Below are 13,102 nucleotides of genomic sequence, written 5' to 3'. Positions count from 1 at the left end.
TACGGCGACAAGGAGCCTCAGGCCTCACGGAGATTTCGGGAGTGACGCCCTTGTTGCTACGAGCGGGAATCGGTGTTAGTTGGCGGGCCCGGGTAGTCGCAACGCCTGCTGAGCCCCCCGCCCCGGGCGTCTGGGTCCTTTTCCCCACGTGTCCATGCGGCGTCCCGGGCGCCTAGGGCGTTCCCCGTCTCGGCGCCGCCGCCCGTACGCCTGGGTCCCTTCGCGCTGGTGGCGGCCGGCTCCGGACGCCTGGATCCTGCCGTCTCTCTCGGTCGCGCCTGGACGCCTGGGCTCCCTTTTGCGGGGCGCTGTCCGGGTACCTCTAGAGCCGCACCAGGCCCAGGAAGGTGCCGTGGGGGGTGAGGTCCAGGGAGGCGTTGGCCCGTGGTACGGCAAGGCGCAGCCCCTCCCCCCGCTGCAGATGGAAAGCACCTATGGGGGCGAGAAGGGACAGAGCCTCAGGGTGGGTCCCGGACGCCTCCCGAGCACCTGGAAGGTGCCCCCGCCCCACCCCCCTTCTGGAGGCCCCACCCCCTCCCGGCCAGGCCCCGCCCACCTCCGCTGTAGCAGCTGTTGTAGGCCTGCTCTCGCTGCCCGGGCATGCTCTGGACGCAGCGCAGCAGGATCTGTCCCGGGCCCCGGCCCCCGGGGGGCAAACGCCAGAGCACCTGCCCCATGGTGAACGTGGGGTCGTGGAACAGCACCTGGCCGGGGGGGGAGATGGTGAAGGGGGGCGGAGGCGTGCGCGGGGGGGGGGCGCGCGGGGTTGGGGCCCTACCTGGCTGTAGACGAGGTAGAGGCCCGCCTGGCGCACAGTGACGATGGAGCCGCTCAGCTCCAGGCCATGGCCCTGCCTCAGCGCCGGCGCCCACCACAGCTCTGTGACGTCGCCCGCGGCTGCGGGGACTGCGCTCAGCCCCGGCGTCCAGGGGCCCCGCGCTCCTGTCCCCGCCCAGAGCCCACGTCCTTGGCCCCCTGGGGACCCAGGCATCCGGTCCCCCCATATCCCACTTGCCCCCCCAGATGACCCAGGTGTCTGAGCGCCTGTACCCCCATACGCTCCTGGAGAATCGGGTGTCTGGGCCTCCGATCCCTTGAATAGAAAACCCAGATGTCTGCCTCCCCCGCCATGCCGCATTGAAGCCCCCGTCCGCTCCCAGAGAACCCAGGCATTGGGGCACCCAGCCGCCCCTGCTCCCACCCCATGCTAGGGAGCGCTCGGGCACTCACCATTGGTGGAACAGTGGCTGGGGACCAGGTGCAGGGCTGTGCGTTGGCCTGGGGGGGGGGGGGACAGAGACCCCCTGAGGTCATGACCCACCCAACTCCCTCCCCCCCCAGGATCAGGCCTGGGTCGGAGCCGCACTCACGGTGCTGGTGCCGCAGGTCAGGGGAGGGTGACGGCCTTTCAAGCTGCCTCCTGCTGCGGGATGACACCTGGTGCGGACAGGAAGGGGTTAATGCCCCTTTGCAGCCCCCCACACCCCGGCCCCCAGAGCCCCGCACTGACCTCCCCAACCCCCACTAGCTGGGCCCCAGCAATGTGCATGTCTGTGTGTCCAGATCACCTGGGTTGTGCACGTGTGTGTGTGTGTATATCCTGGATACCTGGGGGGGCATCTGTCCCAAACACCAGGGCAGTGTGGGTGTGTCCTGGGGGTGCTCATCTGTGTACGTGTGCATGCTCTGGACGCCTGGGTCCCGTGCAGGGTCCTGTGTTCCCAGGGCTGGGGGGGTCCGGAGGCCTCGGTTCCCTCCAGCTTGGGAGGGCTTTAGGCAGAGCCAGGACACCTGGGTTTCCTGGCTGGCCCCCAGCCCCCTGCCCCCGCCCCCGCCGGGTGCTTTCCCCAGCTGCTGCTTCCTGCTCCCTGGTTCCTCCTGGCCCCAGGCCAGGCCCTAGGGGGGAGGTTAATGATTAACCCCCTGGAGATCTCTCCTCAGGGACAGGCTATGTGCATCTAAACCCCCTGGACCCCCTCCCATGCCAGCTCCCGGCATACATGAGGGACCAGGTAAGAGCCCACTGGGACCCCCCCCTGAGCTGGAGAAGGCCCAGGCACCATCACCTCCCCCAGCCTTGGTGTTGGCAGAGGCCCTGGGCGTCTGGGCACCCAGCACCCTCCCAGAGCAGGGAGAGGACCCCCAGCCCCCTTCCTAGATCAGGGGGAGAACTCAGGCATCAGGGCTCCCTGCAGCACCCCCCCTCGGGCTGGGAGAGGACCCAGGTGTCTGGGCCCTCAGGGCTCCCTACTTTCACCCCCCTGACCCCACTTCCCCCCTCCCAGAGCAGAGACCCAAGTGCCGGGGGGGAGGCTCCTGGGCTCCCTGCAGCCCCCCTGCCCGGGCTAGGAGAGAACCCAGACATCGGGCTGGGGGGGGTCTCACCTGCGGGGGTCCGGGGGTCTTGGCCTCCAGCCGTTCCCGGAGCTGCTCCAGCTGGGCCCGCAGGGTGCCCACCTGCCTCTGCTGCACCCCCAGGGCTGCCAGGCAGGCCAGGACCCCCAGCACCGCCCCCCCTGCCAGCCATGGCGCCAGGGGGGGCCTCTCCGACCCCCGCCCAGGGGCCCCACTCATGAGGAGAGCCCCCCTGAAAGGACCCAGTTGTCTGGGCCAGCCAGGTATCCCTGCACCCTCCCCTTTTTTAGAGCCCAGAGAGGACCCAGGCATCCAGGGCTCCCTGCTGGAGGACCCAGGCGTCCAGGGCTCCGTGGCCAGCGGGTGCAGGCTGTGGCCACCAAGTTGCAGGCGCCGGAGGCTCTTGCGCAAGGGGGGGCGGGCAGGAAGCCAGGCTGGTGGCCAACAGCATGCAGCGCCCAGCGTGGGTGGCTGCCCCCACTACAAACCGGGAGAGAACCCAAGTGTCTGGGGTGCCAGCAGGGTGGGAGAGGCTGGGGAGAGATGCAGCTGGCTCTGGGGTGAGTTGTGGATGGGTGTACGGGAACTCCTTGTCCAGCATTGAGAGGTAGCTAACTCTAGGGTGGGTCCTGGCTGAGCGTCTGCATAGAACAGCGTTGGCACTGAAATGCAGGCAGCTCTGGGGGTGGGTCATGGCTGGGTGTAACAGGGACCCCTTGTCTAGCACTGAGACACAACCGCTTCTGGGGTGCATCACGACTGTGTGTAACAGGGAACCCTAGGAAGGAACTGCAGCCAGCTCTGGTGTGCATCCTGGCTGCATAGAACAGACCCCTAAATTGACACTGAGATGCAGCCAGCTCCGGGGTGTGTTATGGCTGAGTGTAACAGACCCACAGGATAGCGCTGAGATGCAGCCAGCTCTGGGGTGGGCCTGGGTACAATGAGATCAGGCCTCGTTAGGTACCTGGGAGGCTGAGGCCCCTACGCCGGACCCCAGCAGGGGGAGAACGCAGGTGTCCGGGGCTTCCCAGCTCCTCTCCCTCCCCACTCCCTTCCCCAAGCAGGAGGGGAGCCAGGTGTCCGGGCACCCAGTCTGCGGCCAAGCCCGTCACTGGTTCCACTGGTTTTATTTCTATTACAATAAATTTCTGTGTATGAAATTATGTCAGGCCCCTCTTCCACCCTGGCCCCACCCCATCAGGCGAGGCCACCCCCCCACCCCTGTGGGAGGTGCTCATTGGCTCCCAGCAGGGCTCTGACCCGCCTTGCTTGGCTCAGCAAATGTAGCTGCTGCCACTCTGACTTCCTATTGGCTGAGACAACCTGACCCTGACTTAGGGGAACTGAGACGCCCAACCTGGGGGAGCCCAGGCATTCTGGGACACCCTGACCTGGGGGAACCCGGGCATCCGGGTCCTGAGGGACCCCAGCCTGAGGGAACCCAGGTATCCAGGCTCGGAGATGCTCGCCCTGGGGGGGACCCAGGCGTCTTGGCCCTGTGGGACCCAGGCTTCTGGGCTTGGGGAGGCCCAGCCTGGGCAAACCCAGGTGCCTGGGCTCCAACTAGCGGAGCTGAAAGAGGCCCAGGTGGGTGAGGGAGGCATCGGGCTTGAGACGCACGCGGGGCACAGTGCCCAGGCGCAAGGTGGCACCAGAGGGCAGGCGCAGCAGCCCGGCCACGCGGCACCCGCGCAGCTGCGGCTCAGGGGGGCCTGCGCTGGGGGGGGGCAGCTGGTGCAGGCAGCGCAGTGCCGGTGCCGCCCCCAACGCCAGCTCCAGCTTCACGTACACCCAGGCTGCCTCGTCGAAGTGCGCCTGCGGGGGGAGCAGGCATCAGAGGGACCCAGGCGTCCGGGCCCCCAGCATGGAGGGACCCCGGGAATCCAGGTCCCCGCACTGGAGGGAACCCCAGCATCCGGCGCACCTGGGCGTAGACATAGTAGAGGCCACCGTGGGTGACAGTGAAGACGCCGCGTGCCTCGTCATAGCGCAGGGGGCTACTCGCATTCAGCCGCGACTCAGCCCAGCCCCGGATGGTCCCGTCTGGCCCCGCTACGGGGGAGGGGGAGGGCGGCATAGGGTAAGGGGGGGCACAGGAACTGCCCCCCCTTTCCCACCCCAGGGGGCCCCAAGGGGCTGCCCGAGCTGGGAGAGAACCCAGGTGTCTGGGCTCCCCTGGCTGCCCACCCCATCCCAGTTACCCGTGTAGATCCCAGTCTGCCCATCAGCTGGTTGCACTGGAACAGAGAAACAAAGGGGGTCAGACAGAGCTTGGGGGGGTCGGGTGGGCTGGGAGCCCAGAGGCCTAGGCTCCTCAATCAAGAAGCACCCCCCTCACCTTCATAGTGGGCTGCATACAGGGGCGTTGGTGCGGACTTGCGGGGACGCAGCCTCTTGCCCTTGGTCGCTGTGGGGAGCGGGGAGACGTGAGCAGGGACTCCCCTGGCCTGGAGAGAACCCAGGGGTCCGGGCTCCCAGGCCCCCCCCCGAGCCGGGGGCACTAGACTCACCAGTCCGGCGGTGCCGCCTGGCTCCAGCCTGCTCCATGGGAGGGGGATGAGGTTCACGGGGGCTGCGGGGCTGGGGGGGAGCCTGGTTGGGGGGCAGAGCAGCAGGGATGGGGTTCATGGCCCCAGTGGTATAGGCACACCTCTGCACTGGTGAACACACACACACACACACACACACACACACACACACACACACACACACACACACACACACACACACACACACACACACACACACACACACACCCCCCGCCAAGGACATGGACATACACATGCATGCACCATGGCTGGATACAACCATGCACACACACACTCACACATGCACCACAACTGGCTATAACCACATACACCCACATGCACACACTACAGCTAGATACAACCACATGTGCACATACACACAGAGCTTTATGTGCACTTAGCCCAGGGGCGGGCAATTATTTCGGACGGAGGGCTGTTTACTGAGTTTTGGCAAGCAGTCGAGGGCTGCATGCCAGGCAAGTGGGGCAGATAAGTATTAGTTTTCTAAATTTCTTAGGGGCCCCGCGGGCTGGATAGAATGGCCTGGTGGGCTGCATTTTGCCCACCCCTGACTTAGCCTAATGCGCACCCCACTGCTGGACACACAACTGTGCACTTAGATCATGGCTTGCCACACTCCCCCCACAGCCGGACAGCCCACCAGCACAGCGGGACCCCCACACTGCCCCCGGACAGGGGAGAGGGGGCGACCCGGGAAGAGAAAAGAAAGAGAGAACAAGAGGGAGAGAGAGGAGCAATGCAGAGAGCAGAGGAAGGGAGGAACGGTGGAGGGAAGAAGAGAGACGAGAAAGAGAGGGAGAAAAAGTGGAGAAAGAGCAGAGAAGTGGAGAGCGGGTGGAGGAGGAGAGAGGTGAGAAAGGAGGAGGGGAGAGAGCAAAGAGGAAAAAGGAGGAAGAAAAAAGACCAGCTGAGGGAAAAGAGAAAAGAAAAAACAGGGAAACATGAGAGAGAGAGGAGAAAAAAGAAGTAAGAACAAAAAGGGGAAATAGTGGAGGGGAAAGAAAAGAAAAGGTTGAAAAAGAGGGGAAATATCTGAGGGCAAAGAGAATACAAGAGGAAAAAGAGGTGAGGGAAGACAGAAAAAGCGAAGAAAAATGAGGGGGGAGAGAGAAAACAAAAAGAAAAATGAGAGAAAATAGAGACTGAAATGGAAGAATAAAAGGGAAAACAGCTGAGGGAAAAGACAAGGAAAAATAGGTGGAAAATATACAAGGGAAGTGAGAAAAAAGAAGAAAAAAAATGCAAAATATCTGAGGGAAAGAGCTGGAGACCTATGGTGGAGAAAGAAAACAAGGCGCTCACGCGGACGGAGGTAGCAGGCGGGAAAAGGCAGGAAAACAAGGTGGGAAGAGGAGCCCCCCCTCCCCCCCCGGGGCCGCGAGGAAACCAGAAAGGCCCCAAAGAACGGGGGGGGGGCGCTGTACCAGCTCCAGGGAGGGGTCGTCCGGGGTCTCATCAGGCAGCTCCTGGGGGAGGAGACACAGAGGGGTCACCCCAACCTGCAGCCCCCCCAGTGCCCCTCACTCCCGACCTGCAGCCCCCACCTCCTGACTGCCTCATTTCTTCTCCTAGGTGTGACCCCAGGTGTCTGCGCCACTCCCCAGCCCCCTCTGCAAACAGAAGCGGCGCCGGGGCACTCCCCCTGGCAGCGAGTGCACATGGGAAAACTGAGGCATGGGCACAGATTCCACCCCCCAACATGAGCATGGAGAATGGGGGGGCAACACCAACAACCAGGGACACAGTGATGGAGTTTGTACATGTGCAAGTGAATGTGGACGCATAAGTGTGTGCATGTGCAAGTGTGAGTGCACATGCATGCATGTGTGTGTGTGTATGCATGAGTGTGTATACGAGTGTATGCACAACTGCTCGTCGGCAAGTGAGCATGCATGCACATCTATACACAAGTGCACATGCAAGCCACTGCATACACAAGTGTATACATGTGAGCACATATGCACAAGGGCACAGATAAATGGGTGTGCATGAGTGTGTGCACATGTGCATGAATGAGTGGGCACAAGTGTGCATGCACAAGTGCATGCACAAGCGAGCATGGATGCATGAGTGCAAATGCATATGCACAACTCTGCACATGAAAGTAAACACATGCGCACACACATATGTGTGAGTATGTATGCACGTGTATACACAAGCATGTGCATGGAGTGTGTATGCACAAGTGCATATGTGCAAATGGGTATGTACAAGTGTGTGCACACAAGCTGTGTACACACATAAGCATGTGTGAACTGTGCATGTGTGCTTGCACGTGTGCACAAGAGCCTGTGTGCACAATGGAGCATATGTCAATGAGTGAGTGTGTGTGTGCAAGTGCACGTGCACAAGCACATGTACAAGTAACCACATGGCCTGTACACGTGGGGACACGTAAGCTGGTTTGTGCCTGACCCTTGATCCCCTCCCCTCCCGAGCACTGTGGTACATATGTGTTCGCATGGGGAGAGGTGTACATATACTTGCTGGTATGGTGCTCAGTCAGCGTGTGTGTAAACGTGTGTACATGTGCATATACATATATGTACATAAAAGTACATGTATGCAAGTGTGTGTATGTGTGTATGTAGTTACGTGTATATGTGTGAAAATGAGTGCACATACACATGTACCTGTGTGTGTACTGGTGTATATATGTGTACATCTGTGTGTATGGGCTGTATGTGTGCAAATGCACATGCACAGAATCACTGAGTGGGAAGGGACCTAGACAGATCATCGAGTCCGACCCCCGCCATGGGCAGGAAGGAGCACTGGGGGTGGGAGGGGTTATGAGACCCCAGCCAGGTGCCTAACCAGTCTCCTCTTGAAGATTTCCAGGGAAGGTGAGAGCACCACCTCTCTGGGAAGCCTATTCCAGGCTCTGGCCACCCTTACCATGAAGTAGTTCTTCCTAGTATCTAACCTAAACCTCTCCTCAATCTAAACCTCTCCTCCCTCAGCTTGTGGCCATTGTTCCTGGTGACTCCAAGGGGGGCCCTGGCAAACAGACTTTCCCCGAGTCCCGGCTGCTGGCCCCTGATAAGGTTGTAGGCAGTCACAAGATCCCCCCTCAGTCTCCTCTTGCAGAGACTGAAGAGATTCAGGTCCCTCAGCCTCTCCTCATAGGGCTGGCCACGGAGGCCCCCAGCCATACAAGTGGCCTCCTCTGGACCCTCTCCATGTTCCCCACGTCTCTCCTGAAGTGTGGCGCCCAGAACTGGACACAGGACTCCAGCTGTGGCCTGACCAGCGCCGCATAGAGGGGGAGCAAGACCTCTCTGGACCTGTTAGCGATGCCCCTGTTGATGCAGGACAGGGTGCGGTTGGCTCTGCCTTTTGCTTCATCGTGTCATATTCATCCTGGAGTCAATCCTGACTCCAAGATCCCTCTCTGCCTCTGTGCTGTCGAGAGGGGCAGCCCCTAACCTATAACCATAATGCTGGTTCCCTCTCCCCAGGTGCAGCACCCTGCACTTGTCCTTGCTGAACCGTATCCTGTTCAGATCCGCCCACTTCTCCAACCTATCCAGGTCTGCCTGGATGCGGTCCCTGCCTGCCAGTGTATTCACTTTACCCCACAGCTCGGTGTCATCAGCGCACTTGAGCAAGGTGCTCTCCACACCCTCGTTCAGGTCGCTAATGAAGATGTTGAACAGCACTGGCCCAAGGACCAAGCCCTGGGGGACTCCACTGCCCACACCCTCCCAGGTCAACATTGATTGAATGATTGTGTACAGGTATGTGTGTGTAGATGTGTCTGTGCATCAATGTGTACACATGCATGTATACATGTGCACACATGTACACCTGTACACGTCTGGGAAAATATGTACACACATATGGGTATACAGATGTGCACATGTGGATACATGTGCACATGCATGTATGCATGTGTGTAGATGCCTAGATGGGCCACACACCCACGTGCACAGGTGCATATAGAGGCATGCTTGTCACATGGGCGTCAGTGCATGGGTACACATAGGTGTACATCAAGCTCTACAAGCACCAGTGCATCCCCACGGGCACACATGTGCACCCAGGCATGGGATGCAGTTGTCTGCATGTGTGTGCAAGAGCATGTGTGTGTGGGCCTTAATGCTCAGGGTCCTTGGGGGGGGGGTTTGTGCAAAATACCCCTCCCTCCCTTGCCCTGCACTGCACCCCCTTGCATGGCACCCATATTAGACTGCAAACTCCCCCCCACACACTGCACCATACCACCATGGCATTGCACCCCACCCCTCATTGCACTCCCTCCCAACTGCACAATTTTTTCTACCCCTCACATTGCAGTATACCCCTGGCACTGCATAGCACAGCCCCCCCACCTTGCACTACACTGCACCCCCTATTGCATTCCACGGCACCCCCACATTGCATCACCCTGTGCCCCTATTGGACTGCAACCCCCATTGCACCCCGTGTGCACTGTGCTGGCCTCCCACCCCCTTGCATTACACTGCACCCCCAACGGTGTACACTGTGCCTCCTATCGCTTTGCATCTGCCTGGAATGCATGGCACCCAAATGCACCGCACTGCACCTCCCCACTGCAAAGCACTGTGCCCCCTATTGCACTTCACCCCTCTTGCATTGCACAGCACCCCCATTGCACTCCACTGCACCCATGCACGCCTCTTGCATTGCACCGAACCCACACTGCACTGCAGCCCCTGCACTGCACCCCGCACTGCACTCCGCTTTGCAATGCTGCAACCGCCCCCGCACTCACCCTTGGCCCCCGCGCGCAGACCACGGCCAGGGCCAGGGTCAAGGCCAAGGCCAGCGCCGCCAGCCCCAGCGCGACCCCCGCCAGGGCCCCGCCGCCTCCCGCCGCCCCGCGCCGCCGCCGCCGCATCCCCGGGCCCAGCCTGGGCGGGGGACACGGGACAGGAAGCGCGGGGGGGGGGGCAGGAAACAGCAGGGGGGGCTGCACGTGTGCGTGTGTTTGTGCACGAGACAGGAAGCTGCCCTGGGGGAAGCGGGAGGGGGAGAGCGCCTGCCGGGCCTGGGGCTGCCGGGGGAGGTGCAGTACGTGTGCAAGGGGGCACGGGCCATGCTCCCGCTCCAGGCCTCGTCCCTGCTGCCCTCTGGGGTGTGGGGGCAGTCTGTGCAACTGCCAATGTGGCCCTCCCCAGTGGGGGTGCAAGCCCCTGGGACTCGGGCCCGTCCCTACCTCAGACCCAGAGAGATCCCAGGTGTGCCCCCCATCTTGTCACAGCGGGGCTGGGGGCCGTGATGCAGGTTGAAGGGATCTCACAAATATTACTTGGTACTCCTAATTATCCCCTTTCTGCCCCCGGCCCCTCGGCGCCCAGGCGCAGCCAGAAACACGTCCCAACAAGGAGCTGAGCAAGGAGGGCAGGGTCCCTGGGGGGTGGGTACCCACCCCTGCTCCTTCTCCACAGGGCCCTCCAACGAAATGTTGTTCCCCTGCTTCCAGCCACCCCCACATGTGCCCACGGAGGGAGCTGCACTGACCAATGCTCTGATGGCCAGGGTAAGTCATTAGTGCGACATCCCCTTAATGCTATTATTACTATGTGCACACGCACACACGCACACACACATACTGCTCTATATTAATAAAAACACTAATTGTAATCTATTACAGAATAATAGAGACTAGAACAGACACTCTTCTTTGCGCTCCCGCATGTAGCGTGTACGCACAGGTGTCCACTGGCATCTGTATTATTTTATGTGTATCACGCAGGCAACAGATCTACAGTATATTGCAGTCACTATCATCAACCCTGCATATCCTATAGACGCTAGTTTATGCATAACTTGTAGACATGTATGTAGACATATAGATGCTAGCATCTGTATAACACGGCCAATGCTGCTTATTACATCACATATACATTTCTGTGCACAGTGTATAGCTCGACCCTGTATAGGATGTGGTGTAGATAACAGTCTACATCATCTATATACACTGTGTATATAGTTGCGTCTGTGATGTAGAGAATAATGTTCCATGTGTAAGATAATAGCAGCTCTAGTATGCAGTGTAGATAAGCGGACAAAAATATACAGTGTTGATAGATATATAGTGGCCTATGTGGTGCAAACAGTAGTATCTATGTTACACATATAACAGTGTCTGTGATGTTGCAGGCCTAACGTTATAGCTGCAGCTGCTATTCGCTGCGTCAGGCATTACTCTGAACACGGCGTAGAGCTTGACGCTGTAGAGGATGTGCGCTACATAGCGGAGAATAGTCTAGAATATACGTAGTGCACGTCCTCTACAGCGTTGAGCTCTATGCCACCTTGGGAGTAATGCCTGCAGTCAGAGAACAGAGTCTATAATGTCATACATGTATGATGGCACCCAGGGAGCAAATTGTACATCGACTCTTGGGATGGGGGGGAGGGGGCAGGTGTTGACACTAAGTTCAACTGGTTTACTGATTCACACATCCACTCCGAGATAACCCCCCGGTTATGATTTTCAAATCTTACAGGGAGGCTCTTGTGTCATGGGGGCTCAGCCCCCCAAAATTCAGACCCTTGTAGCATCTATAGTACACGTAGTGTAGATAATAGTGTACATAATGTGAAGCATAGAGCTATACACCTTGTGGTACAGAGATTAGTGTCTATAGTGTTACACATTCCAGGTAGTAGCATGTATACTATACATGCTACACTATAGACACTATTCTCTACACTACCTTTAAGATAATAGTGTCTATAGTGTTACACATAAGTGCCTATAGTATAGGTAGTGTAGATAAGTGTCTATAATGTCACACACCTAAGGTAAATGTCTATAATACAGCTGTGTAGATAATAGCGTACATACTAGAGATGCTATTATCTTAGATGTGTAACATTATAGACCCCATTTCCTTACACTAACATCAACACTATTCTCTGCACCCCAGACACTACCAGGTACCTGGTGTATAGATCAATGCTGTATATTATTTACACTTATCTATACTACATATGCTATGGACACTAGTATCTTGCACTATTCCCTGCACCACATATGGTGTCAGTCTATACTCCCCATGTGTTATGGAGCCTGGGGTGCAGAGAAGAGTGCCTGTAACCAACTGGAGTGGGCAATCATTTCAGCTAGGGGTTTAGACCAGAAGTCTTGCCCCCTACCCTTTGCCACCGGGATTACTCCTTTTGGGAATGGGGTTTGTCATCTTGGAACTGGAACCCCCCTATGACTGCTGTACTCCAAATCCCACATCCACAATTACAGTATTTTATTTCTAAAAAATTATTTTTGTCTGTTTGTGAGTTTGTGTTGTGTGGATAGAGATGATTGCATCGGAGCTCAAAATGAAGTCTTACCTTTGTATACTGGGGAGGGGAGGGGAGGGGTGTGTATGAGGTGTGGATGTGGGTGTCTGAATATGGGGGGTTTATGGTGGGCTGCATTATGCAAATATGTGGGTGGGTGGGGATGGGGGTATGTGTGTGGGGCTGTAGGAGTATATATGGGGTTTCTGGGGCTGCGGTTTGTGGTGGGGTGTGGGGGTATGTATGAATGTGAGCAGGTATGGGGTGCTTGTGGGGATGTGTGGGTGCACATGTAAGTGTGGGGGGTGTGCACAGCCCCAGCTGCAATGGCTCCTTCCAGCAAGGATCCACACACACATAGTCCCACCGGCACCCCACACGCGCTTCAGTACTGCCCACCCAAGCTAAACCACAGCAGTTGTTGGGCACAAACTGTTGCTTGGGTTGGGGGGGAGGAAATGGCTCCTCCCTTCACCACGGTGTCACCCCACATCTCCACCCCCACCGAATCCAGTCTGCAAGCCGCATGTTGTCCACCCCTGGTCTATCACATGAAAATGTTAAAAATAGCATGTGATGTTACACATACACTGGAGATGATTACTACAGTGTTATACACACAGTGCACATGCATACCCATTGTGTATACTATTATAGCTAGTGTTATATGCAGTGTGTATGCACACGCTGTGTATATTGTGTGTACTATTATCTATACACTGTATTACATTAAGGCTACCATATATAGCAGCATACATCATACTATTATCTATCATATAAACCATTATATACACTGTATGCATCTAAGCTGCACATATTACAGACACTGCATTATGTACACCACCTATTATATAGTGTAAAATGTCCCACACACACCCAAATGCTGTTATCTACACTGCATGCATTTACAGATGCTACAA

At 57.9% G+C, this 13,102-nt stretch overlaps 1 protein-coding gene across 14 annotated transcripts; it reads right to left on the bottom strand.

Moving 5' to 3' along the window:
* Window positions 1-29: 29 nt before the first annotated feature.
* Window positions 30-9,822, bottom strand: LOC149861491 (uncharacterized). 14 transcript variants are annotated; one of them, XM_090052464.1, is made up of 11 exons: window positions 9,646-9,822; window positions 6,332-6,373; window positions 4,869-4,950; window positions 4,697-4,765; window positions 4,560-4,595; window positions 4,283-4,410; window positions 1,371-1,437; window positions 1,231-1,278; window positions 779-1,093; window positions 557-704; window positions 30-432 (listed from the first exon to the last, which is right to left on the bottom strand). In XM_090052464.1, the coding sequence occupies exons 1-11, from the start codon at window positions 9,769-9,771 to the stop codon at window positions 57-59; spliced, it is 1,437 nt and encodes a 478-aa protein (XP_089908590.1). In that variant the 5' UTR covers window positions 9,772-9,822; the 3' UTR covers window positions 30-56. The 14 variants fall into 14 exon arrangements, with proteins under 14 accessions (XP_089908590.1, XP_089908592.1, XP_089908596.1 ...); XM_090052476.1 differs by having other exon boundaries at window positions 183-432; window positions 779-897; XM_090052466.1 differs by having other exon boundaries at window positions 557-897.
* Between the last annotated feature and the right edge of the window lie 3,280 nt (window positions 9,823-13,102).

Source organism: Crocodylus siamensis, chromosome 6, assembly GCF_052110815.1.
Source record: "Crocodylus siamensis isolate JL-2025a chromosome 6, ASM5211081v1, whole genome shotgun sequence".
Classification (NCBI taxonomy): Eukaryota; Metazoa; Chordata; order Crocodylia; family Crocodylidae; genus Crocodylus; species Crocodylus siamensis.
The sequence above is the reverse complement of the archived record's forward strand: the minus strand, read 5'-3'. Positions and strand labels throughout refer to the sequence as shown.